Below are 12,244 nucleotides of genomic sequence, written 5' to 3' on the forward strand. Positions count from 1 at the left end.
CTCATGAAGTCACATGATGCACATAAGAAAAGGAAAAGAGCATCAGGGAAGGATGTCCCACAGCTCGGACAACAGAAGCAACCAATGCAAAATCTTGTTGTTGCTAATGAATATGGTTCCAACATAGAAGTCTATCGACCAGACAACTCTAGAGAAGTGTCGGTTCAAGACCTTAATGCTTTTTTTGAACTAACTGGTTTAACCTTGGATCAATTGATGGGCAAAGCTCCAATCTAGAACCTGGAAGTTGATACCTGGAAGACTTATAAATTTGGCAAAAGTCTGTACAACCCTGCGGCTCTGAATGAATTGGGTACACAAATGTACTTGCTCAACAAGTGGTACATGCAGGCATGTGGCAGGGGTGAGCAGTGGATCTTTGTCAGATTTAGAGACCATCATTACTTCCGTGGCGATGGCATCTTATATATTAGTTTCGAAGAATTGCATCAACTATACCACTTGGACGCTCTGGACAAATCAATCATTAGCTCCTTTTGTTTGTAAGTGATTCTTACTTTTATTTAATAAACTCACTTCCATGCGTACGTGCATATAATTATCCTCACATGTAACTTATATTTATATACAGATTCCAGATGTCAGAGCTCCAAAGAATACAAGACACCAGTGTTGGCTTCATTGAGCCTTATATCGTATTCAAAACCGATATTATTGTCAAGGAGCACTGGGTATCTGAAGCACAGACGAATATCATGAGGTTCTTCGTGAAGCAGCACGATAAGACAATAATATTTTTCCCGTACAACTTTGAGTAAGTGTTAATAATAATGTAGTCTACACATTTTATGTAATATCAATATAACTTATATGCATGTACGTGTGTGTATAAACCAATGTAGGTTTCACTAGATACTCATTGTCATTGAGTTAAACTCAAGTCGGTTAGTAATCTTGGACTCATTGAGAAAAGAGCGGGCACTATACCAAGATATGATATACATTATCCAGGGGTAATTTTGATCTCTCGCGCACAACTATTATTGAATAGACTTTGCCATAATTTATTAATGATCGTACATTATTGGTCGCACAGGGTTTGGAAAGAGTTTATTCGGCAACACTGCAAGGATTGCAAGGCACCACTTAATGTAGTTGAAATACCAGTAAGTTGTACTATATATACTTCCCCACGTGTTTAATTACTATATCGTACTTCAATTTACGTGTGAGATGATGAGAATAATCTTCTTCTCGTACAGTGGTGTTTGCGGCAGGAACCAGGTAATAACTTGTGTGGATACTACGTTTGTGAATTTATCACTGCACACATAAGAAGAACTCCTAAAGATGTCCTCAAAGTACGTATATATCAATTTTTTATTTATTTTTAAATGAATATATATATATATATATGTATTAATATTTTTCCTTTTATTTCAAATGCAAGACTGAATGGTTGAAACAACAAAAAGACCATCTGAAAGCAGTTCAAGAGTCAATAGCAGGATTTCTTCTAGAAAAAGTGCTAAATCCCAACGGCGAGTTCTACTTTGATCCTAAGGAATAAATGATGTAAATTAAATGTTTATTGATATTGTTATTTTCGAGAACAAGATTATGAAAGTGTTGTATATATACATATATATCTATAATATATATAGTTTCATACTTTATTCGAATATAATAATGCTCGAGATGAGAATTAGATGTAATTATATGCATGCGTGTATTTATATTAGCAGCGTAGAATACGTACATAAAAACATATTATATATTAAACAAATATGTGTAACTGAACTGAAAACAAATTAAATAAAAAAAAGAAAAAGAAAAGGAACCTTTAGTTCCGGTTGGGGTTACCAACCAGGACTAAAGGGTGCGGCCACGTTTGCTCGGCTGGAGGGCCTTTAGTCCCGGTTGGTAACATGAACCCGGACTAAAGGTCCCTTTTTAGTTCCGGCTCGATGACCCAGGACTGAAGGTTCCACCTTTAGTCCTGGGATCGTTGTCCGACGCGGTAACCGGGACTAAAGGCCGTTATCGCCCGGGACAACAAGTCCATCCTGTAGTAGTGTGGGGACCGCCTACGCCCCGGTCCATATCGTGCACGCGGGACCACCTGCGTTTGCGTCCGCTTCCCACGCAATGCTCCGTATTACGCTCGCACCCCTACAAACCAATGTGCGCCGTATGACTCCAGCCGTTCCATCCAACGCTTGAAACATGAAAACAGTTGCTGCAACATACGTCTGAAACAGATAAAATATTTAGAACATACGCTTGGAACACATGTGAAACATATGCAACATCCAGATAAAACACTTGCAACATACGTTTAAAATATATGAAACATTATGAACAAATGCTTGCAACATACATGTGTTGCCATTGTAACATGTGCAACATCCCGATCTACTTTTGCAATGTCCACCTTCTCTGGTGGTAGAGGGGTGGTGGTGGCGCGGTGCACGCCGTGGCCGCGACGGGCGAGCGCGGAGTGGGGCGTGGCGGGGAATGGCCGCAACGGCGAGCCGGAGTGGGACGGCGTGGCGAGGGATGGTCTAGCGGAGAGGCGGAGTGGGGCAGCATGGTGCAAGATGGGGTCGCACGCGGGGAGATGCACTACCAGACTCAGTGGCTTTGCCGAGTGCCAGGGGCACTCGGCAAAGGACACTCGGCAAAAAATGGGTCGGCAAAGGTGTCTTTGCCAAGTGTTTTTTGTCGGGCACTCGGCACCGACACTCGGCAAAGTTGGAACCGAAAAAACCCAAAAAATGGGAAAAATGGAATTTTTTTAATCGGTGGAGGCCCCCACCGGCCAGCGCCCGCCCATCTTCGGAATTTTTCGCATAAAATTCGCCGCAACGCGGCTAACGGGATTCGAACCCGCGACCTCCCCCTGCGCGCAAGCCTCCTCTACCACTGCACCACACTATCACTTGTGTCTAAATTCCGTTTTAGTTCCCAACATATTATACTAAACCGAGTGTAAATTGCTTGTTTGAGGCCCTAAACGAATTCAAATAAAAAAGTTGTAAACTACAAAGTTTCATAACTTTTCGAGATCTACACTTTTAGTTTAGGAAGTTTTTCCATCTGAGGTCATTTACAAAATTTGAATTTCAAAACTTTGAAATTCAAACGCAGTTTCGCATGACAAGATGTTTTCAAATCAAAAAGTTGCCAACTACAATGTTTCATAACTTTTCGAGATCTACAAAGTTTATTTTGGTTGTTTTTCCATCCGAAGTCGTTTGAAAAGTTCAAATTTTAAATTTTTGAAATTCAAACACAGTTTTGCATGACAAGATGATTTCAAATAAAAAAGTTGCCAATTGCAAAGTTTCATAACTTTTCGAGATATACAAAGTTTATTTTGGTTGTTTAGTCATCTGTTCATCCGACATGGTCGTTCTAACATTGTTCACAAATCTTATATATCTCTCTTGTAGTTTCATAAACTACAAGAGAGATATGTTAGATTTGTAAACAAATTTACTTTCACTTTGTCATATGAAGAAAAGACCAAAACAAACATTGTACATCTTGATGAGTTATACAACTTTGTAGTTGAAAACTTTTTCATTTGAATTAATTTACTGCTTCAAAATATGCTTTGAAATTTTCTTTGCCGAGTGTAAAAAAACTCGGCAAAGAGCTTCTTTGCCGAGTGTCAAAAAAAAAAACACTCGACAAAGAAGCTTCTTTGCCGAGTGTCAAAAAAAACACTCGGCAAAGAAACTTCTTTGCCGAGTGTCAAAAAAAAAACACTCGGCAAAGAGCTTCTTTACCGAGTGTAAAAAAAAACACTCGGCAAAGGCATCTTTGCCGAGTGCCCGAAAAACAACATTCGGCAAACCACTTGGCACTCGGCAAAGAGCCGGTCTCCGGTAGTGATGGCCACTGCAGCAATGCAGAGTAGGGCGGGCGGACGGCCGCCCGGTGCAGTAAAGCACGCGATGGGCAAGCGAGTCGGAAGATATTTTCGAGAGAGAGATGGGGAGACGTATAGAGAGGCAGGCTTGTTGGGCAGGTATGGTAGTGCGCAAGCCCTGGAAGGCGGCGTCCGTTGGATGGATGCCCGCCCCTGAGTGTTACCGTTTCGAAAAAAATACCATTAGTCTTTAGCCGAGACTCAAATACCTAAAGTCCTAAATGATTTTCAGGGACTCAGATAAATGGTTGGTCTTATATAGGGTCATACTCTAAGCAAGTCTATGGGGATTAACTTAAGTGGTTTCCTTGTCAGTTATCCATACACACGATTCCTAAGAATAGATTCCTTTTAGTGCTGCTTGCGCTAATATGTCATGTCAAAAATCTTTAGCCAAATGGATTCTCTTGCTCAAATGTGGTGCGTAAGAACATGAATCCACTGCTACTAAACGAATCTAGTACAGAGGTGGTTGAACTGCATTCACGGAGGCTCGAGGTCCAACCGTCTCTATCTAATTGTTTTGGGCAAGGAACCATACGGAGTATTTATAAATGCTTTAGGCGCGGCACACTGTGGACCATCTCTATTAATTGATTTATAGAAGCAGTCTTTTATAAATTAAAAATTAGCATAAAAAGTAGGGGTTCCCATTGGCTAAGCACGCATATCTTAAATTTCTAGAATTTTTGCAGTTTATAGATGTAGTGTAAATACATACTCTATCCATTCATTTTTTTTTTGCAATTTTAAGTTTGGCCAAATCTATACAATATTTATGATAACATGCTTTTCAAAGAGTCAAATATGATCAAGTTGGATCAAATCACTATTAGAATAATGATTTTAGGAGACAACCTCTCTAACTAATAGAAACATACATATCTAGAGACCATCACCGTAAATGGTCAGACACCCTCTAAGCAGACATCTGCCTCTATTAATTAATCATTTATAGAGGCAAGCATCCTAAGACGGCAATATCTATAAATCATTGATTTAAGATTAGCCAAGGCGAGCATCTTAAGATATCCATATCTGAAAATCTCTATTAACAGAGGAGTGCATTGTAAAGTTCTGTCTCTAAAAGTTGATTAACAGAAACGGGTGTCTTAAGATGTCCATCTCTATAAATAGTTACATCAAATATTTGATAACATTTTCATATGAAATCGAATGAAGATGAACCTTATGTCAAAATTGTAGTTCTCAACACGATCTAGAACTTTGTAGTTGAGGAATTTATGATTCAAAACTATTTAGAGACCCAAAATATTGTTTTAATTTTACTGATTTTGAAATTTAAAAATTAAAGTTTTCATTGGATGTTGACATGGTATATACTAAAGTTGTAGTTCTCAAAACAATATACAACTTTGTAGTTGAATAGATTATGATTTAAAGTTGTTCAGAGTCCTAAATATGTGGTTTAAGTTTTTAGATTTTGAAATTGAAAATTTAGATTTTTCAAAATGACCTTGAAGGTTCACATAGTTAATACTAAAGTTATAGTTGTCGACCTGATCTACATATTTATTATTGATAAGTTTTTCATTTAAAATTGTTTAAAATATCAAGTAGTTATTTTAAATCCATGTATTTTGAGATTCAAAATTTTGAATTTTTCAAACAATTTCAAATGGAGATACATCCAATACCAAATATGTAGTGCTTGACAAGGCTTAAAACTTTGCAGTCTAATTTATGGCACCAATTAGGTATCATGAGATTATTTATGAAACATAGTTTTATAGTATAAAACTATTTGATACTATTTTTTATAAACTTGACTAATTTTTCTTTAAAAAATGATTTCTCTCAAAACTAGAATTGTTTTTTTTCTGGACTGAGTGTATGCCATGTAGTTTAAAGTGAAAAACACACTCACTGAAGTCGGTAATAAGTTTATTGAAAATTTAATTGCGGCTGTGTGGAATGATGTCATAATTTCGTAATGATTCAATTGCTGTCCCCTTGTCGCATATAGTGCCATGCTTACTGGACCGCATACAAGTCATGTCATAATTCATAAGCTGTCTTTCCCTTGAGAATCATTTGTGTACCTACATATCCTCAGATTGATATGAATAATACCTTTTTTTCGAAAAAACAAGACCCAGAAAATTCTACCAGTACTTCTCTTTCTGCAATATATAATTTCAGATTCTCTAGTCCATCTCTCGAAAGAGTCAGTGACGAAGGAATCTCGATCCTCTCTTTATTTGCAATTAGTATTATTGCTGCTCCAAGTTTTGTTGCTTGGTTGGGCGCCTTAAGATAAGCTAGCAAAACGTTGTATGCAATATTTGCAATCTCGAAGCACCTGAAAAAACTATATGTTTTTTTTCATAATGCCACATCATTACTTTTCTTTTTAAAAATAGAATACTTATATACTCCCTCTGTTCCAAATTTTAAGACATTTTGACTTTTTTAGATTCATATATTTTGCTATGCACTTTGATATACACTATGTCTAAATGCATAGCAAGAGCAATGTATCTAGAAATGTCAAAACGTCTTATAATTTAGAACAGATCGAGTACACACACTTAGCATGCACATCACTATGAGCACCTACAAAGAGAAGGCTAGCATACTTCTAGATACCATTGAATGAATAATAATTAGCCATAAATATTAGCACTTGCGTCAAATCAAAGATTTAAGACTTGGTGGATATATTCCACCATATCCAAATCATAAGTCATGCTTACTTCACAATTTTGTTAGGGTCAAGGCCTTCGGAGATGCCACCCCTTTTCCGCCTTGTGCTTCTTTCCATTGACATCGCGAAGGTATGACATTCCACATATGTGCAGGTAACTTGAAGGTTTCTTGGACAGAACCAATATGTGGGAGAAAATAGAGAGGGCCTGCAGAAGGGCGAGAAGATGATGAACCATTGATGATTTTGAGAAGAATATTGAATGTTGCCGTGAAGATCCTGAAGGTATACTACGAGCGTGAGGAAGAAAAAACCTTCGGAAGACACCAAAGGTTCACATTGGGACTCGAACTAGAGGCTCGATGAGCAAGGCAACACTAGGGGAACACGGAGTCGACAAATCTCAGCAAAAGACCATTGTACCCCCGAATACATTGGGAATATTAGGTACTTGTAATTTTGGAAGTGACCATTCTTTGCCTCCCTATGAATACAAAAGGGGCAGGGTTCCCAGAGACTTATGACAAAGTGGCCTTCATTTGTTACAGTTCGAAAATATAGCGTCACAAATGAGTAATGCTAGCAAGTGCATGTGATTTGTGACGATATCATGTGTTATTCAATGATGCATTTTTAAGCTTCGTCATGTATCTGAAAATGCTTTCTGCAATAGTGATATAAGAATAAAGAAACATTAATCGAGACCACACGTTGCATGCATCTATTTTTGTTTGATAAAGTATGCGTTCTACATATACATGGCCACGTATAACTTTAACACACACTCGCATTTATGTGTGCATATCTCTGTACTTGTCAAACCTCAAACCCCAAACTATAGGCCTTACAACTTTATCTTCAGTAACCTTAGCTTATTAAGAAAGCAAGTGTTCAAGTACTCAAACGTTCAAACCATAAGTTAAAAAGAAGTGTGTGCTCTCTAAATTAGTGAAGTTTTAGCAAAGTAAGATCGAAAAGTCTTTAAAAACTAAATTTATTTGAAAATAAATAAGTAAAACATACAAGACATTTCCTGTTTTATAGGCTTCTAATATGCTTGCTTTGCTAATGAATAAATCTCTCATTTTCACACTGAGTTTATTTTACACCTTTCTGAGAAAAGGGAGCTTGTTTTACAATCTTCCACTGAAGCTCTCCTGTTGCTCCAGATTGGCTCCTAGCTAACCGAATTGGCAGTATACCTACACGTTGTTTTGCAACGGGATCCACACGACCATAACCCAAAGAAAAGGAACCCCTTTCTAAAAGGCAGTACAATGGGGATAAATTTATCTTGTTTATTAAGTACGTATATGATCCTTTAATTTTGTCCGTAAATTTTTTTTGTGCATGGACATTTTCTGTATGTACCTCTGATCCTTAACCAAAAAATAAAAAATAACTTGAGGCTGCACGCACAAATTGCAAGATCCATTTTACTTCTCTTTCCTGTGAACGGTTTAATAAGGATTATATACATTAGAATACAGATAGTGATGATTAGTACATAATAAAAGATTCCTTTATATAAAAAAAAAACATAAAGAGATTTCCATTATCTAAAAAAAAAACATAAGGCCCCGTTTAGATCATTGGAATTGAATTCATTTTAATAATCATGATTTAAACACATATTAATTTAGCTAATATGGTTGTATATAGATCATATTTGTATATTATTGTTGATATATGAAAGAAATACTTATGTGTGTTGTATTTCTGCTACAGGGGAGCGAGTTGAAGAGCGTGTTATAAGTTGTAAACTAGAAACATAGAATGATGATTTATACAATCAAATTCTATCTCCCACCCTATGAATTTAAGATAGGCTTATATGTAAAATTTGGAATGTGGTGGAATGCCAAATTTCAAGCCAAATAGCCTAATTTATTAAGTAAATTTTAATTCCTCCTCCAAATGAAAGGATCCAAACGCCCCCTAAAGGTAAACTTTAACTTATTTCGATGAAAAATTGGCACATGGTCAAAATGTGGCCACGCTGCCAAACACGTGTAGCCATATTCTGATTTTTTATATGAGCAACTCATTTGTCTAATTCAAAAAAAAAAGTATGTGAAATTGCTGACGCCTAGCATATATGTATATCTCAGTTTCCAAAATATATAGTAGCCAGTAGGAAAGCACGCAACTAAGGAACGGAAACCATAATAAGGAACTTCCAAATTAAGCGCTTGCAGTTAGAAACGGTTCCACAAAAACTTGAGCATATATATGCTTCCTCACACGTTGGGTTCAGGAGTTACGTTCTGTCTCAGAGAGAGCAAAAAACGACAAATATAATGCTCCGTCATCCCCAAGAGCTACTATTACAGCCACAGCGCTGCTGCTGCTAGTTTTCGTTGCTGTCTGAACCATGTAGGAGGGGAGTGCAGCAACAACAGCCGCAGCGCTGCTGCAGCTAGCTCTTTCGAGCAGGCTGATGGTGTGTGGTCATACGCATGACAAAGTTGCATGCTCTCCAGCGCAGCCGAGACACGACTTGCTCGCTCATAATTGAGCCAATAATAATCCTGATCATCAGCAAAGTAAAGCCGATGACCCATGGCCATGGATGGAGACTGCAGCCCAAATAATTTTACCTTTACTGAATATAATTGATTCACTACTAGTAGCTGCTTTTTATCTTTCTATTTTCACTACAGTTAGTGAAAGCAGAGAAATAGAAAAAAAAAAGGTGGACTACTCATGGTCATGGCCATCAGCAAAGGTTCGACTTCTCTCTCTGCCTGGCCTATATATATAGCATATGTCTGGTGGCTCGTGGCTCGGCACGCACTCACTCGCCCGCTGGTTCAATTCTCTCGCCCATATAGGCAGTTGCAGTGAGGGGAGACCTAGAGGAGTCAGAATCCCAGCTGAGAAGAGCGAGAGGTCGTTAGTGAGAGAGAGAGAGAGAGAGAGAGAGAGAGAGAGAATGGCCGACAGGAGAACGGTAGTGTACGATGCTGAAGCCGGCGACGAGCATGAGAGGCAAGGTATGTATGCTGTTCTTGTTCATGCATGATGAATCATGATGCATGCATGGTACATTCAAGCCATATTATGAGATAATATATATGCTCTGATAGAAGGCTGCAGTTCGTTACATATTGCAACCATATATAAATGGTCCAGGGGATTCTTCTTGATGACACGATACGATACAACATATAGATAATAACCCTGCTGTGTGTGCACCGTACGTGTGCATGTATGTACAGGGACGTTGTGGACGGCGACGTCGCACATCGTGGCGGCGGTGGTGGGCTCCGGCGTGCTGGCGCTGGCGTGGACGGTGGCGCAGCTGGGGTGGGTGGTGGGCCCCCTCGTCCTGGTGGGCTTCTCCTGCGTCACCTACTACACCTCGGCGCTCCTCGCCGACTGCTACCGCTACCCGGACCCCGTCGACGGCGCCGTCAACCGCGAGTACATCGACGCCGTCCGCTGCTACCTGGGTATGTATATATATGCTGGATGCATCATATCATATACAGCTAGAAATCTCCATCATCTGACCTTTCTCTGATCGATCGATCGACGGTGAAGACCGGAAGAACGTGGTGCTGTGCGGGTGCGCGCAGTACGTGAACCTGTGGGGCACTCTCGTCGGCTACACCATCACCGCCAGCGCCAGCATGATGTAAGTTCTGGTTCATTTTCGCCGCTAGCTACAGAGTGTTTTATTTTCAGGAAATGAGCTACCAAGTGTTCATCGTTTGTGTACTTCTGTGTGCGTGACGTGTTGTGTCTTTCCGTGAGTAGTAGCCGTTTGCGTCGTAGCTAGCTAGCTAGCTTTGCTTGTCCTTGTCCATGGTGCGCTCGTACTCACCTGCGCTATCGCTTTGCCGGACGCAAGCAAGAAACCGCCGAAACATGGGGACAGCGCAAAGGTGGCGGGATACGTGGCTTTCACCACCTTTTCTGAGCCTGAAACCAGGGCGGCATCCCAGAATCCGTTGCAACCACCCACCCCAATCTGGCAATCTCCCACCCAGTGTTGTTTGCCGATGCGGCACGCATGAGTGAACTGAAACCCCCTGCCTGTGACACATGTCTCTAGTGCACTCTCGCAAGTATCGACTCCATCAAGTTGTTGCCATGGTGTCACATGTAACTTTACGCATGTTTTCTACTACATGCAGCGCGGTGAAGCGCGTCAACTGCTTCCACCGGGACGGCTACGGCGCGGCGGGGTGCAACCCATCAGGGAGCACGTACATGGTGGTCTTCGGCCTCTTCCAGATGCTGCTCTCGCAGCTCCCAAGCCTCCACAACATCGCGTGGCTGTCCGTGGTCGCCGTGGTCACCTCCTTCGGCTACTCCTTCATCAGCCTGGGCCTCTGCGCCGCCAAGTGGGCGTCCCACGACGGCGGCAACGACATCCGCGGCACGCTGGCGGGCGCCGCCGTCGACGTTCCCCGGGAGAAAGCCTTCAACGTGCTGCTGGCGCTGGGCAACATCGCCTTCTCCTACACGTTCGCCGACGTGCTCATCGAGATCCAGGACACGCTGCGGGCGCCGCCGGCGGAGAACAAGACCATGAAGAAGGCGTCATTCTACGGGCTCGGCATGACCACCGTCTTCTACCTCGCGCTGGGCTGTACCGGGTACGCCGCGTTCGGGGACGACGCGCCGGGGAACATTTTGACGGGGTTCGCGTTCTACGAGCCGTTCTGGCTCGTCGACGTCGCTAACGTCTGCGTCATCGTGCACCTCATCGGCGCCTACCAGGTGTTCGCGCAGCCCATCTTTGCCAGGCTCGAGTCCTGCGTCGCGTGCCGATGGCCCGACGCCAAGTTCATCAACGCCACCTACTACGTCCGCGTGCCGCCGTGCCTCCGCTCGTCGGCGTCGCCGCCGGCCACCGTGGCGGTGGCGCCGCTCAAGCTGGTGCTGCGCACCATCGTCATCATGTTCACGACGCTGGTGGCGATGCTGCTGCCCTTCTTCAACGCCGTGCTGGGGCTCATCGGCGCGCTCGGGTTCTGGCCGCTCTCCGTCTACTTTCCCGTTAGCATGCACATGGCGAGGCTCAAGATCCGCCGGGGAGAGCTCCGGTGGTGGTTGCTGCAGGTCATGAGCTTCGTCTGCCTCCTCATCTCCATCGCCGCCAGCATCGGCTCCGTGCAGGACATCGTGCACAACCTCAAGGCCGCCGCGCCATTCAAGACCGGAAACTGATTCATCATTAGTGATTTAGTACTGAGGAGTGATTAATGAATTAATTAACTCGTGGTTAATTAATTTCTTAGCTGTGACTACTGTGATGAGAGGGCCGGCCGCCTGTGTTTTTTTTTGTTATTTGGCAAAGAGTTAAATGCACTTTTGGTGGTGTGTTATCTAGGTACATCAACTTTTAAACTGTATTTTTTGGTCCATTAACTTTTGGTGGTGTGTCATCTAGGTCCATCAAATTTTAAACTGCATTTTTGGGTCCATTAACTTTTGGTGGTGTGTCATCCAAGTCCATCAACTTTTAAATTGCATTTTTAGGTTCCTAAATTTTTTAACTGGTTTACCGTAGGTCCATACTCCTTCGTTTATCGAATAGATCTGACTTGGCACGCCAAATATGCAGCTACCGTGGAGTACAGGACGAGATCATCATCCGGAAATAATCTTCAATACGACAAACCTGATGGGATCACCATCTATGGTTTCTCGAGCGGCGGCTCGAC

General features: G+C 41.7%; 1 protein-coding gene across 1 annotated transcript; it reads left to right on the top strand.

Annotated features, from left to right (window-relative positions):
* Window positions 1-9,364: 9,364 nt before the first annotated feature.
* Window positions 9,365-11,913, top strand: LOC136504690 (amino acid permease 6-like). The gene is made up of 4 exons (XM_066499661.1): window positions 9,365-9,562; window positions 9,788-10,021; window positions 10,113-10,206; window positions 10,709-11,913. The coding sequence occupies exons 1-4, from the start codon at window positions 9,502-9,504 to the stop codon at window positions 11,745-11,747; spliced, it is 1,428 nt and encodes a 475-aa protein (XP_066355758.1). The 5' UTR covers window positions 9,365-9,501; the 3' UTR covers window positions 11,748-11,913.
* Window positions 11,914-12,244: the final 331 nt, after the last annotated feature.

The sequence above is a fragment of the Miscanthus floridulus genome, chromosome 14 (assembly GCF_019320115.1).
Source record: "Miscanthus floridulus cultivar M001 chromosome 14, ASM1932011v1, whole genome shotgun sequence".
In the NCBI taxonomy this organism is placed as follows: Eukaryota; Viridiplantae; Streptophyta; class Magnoliopsida; order Poales; family Poaceae; genus Miscanthus; species Miscanthus floridulus.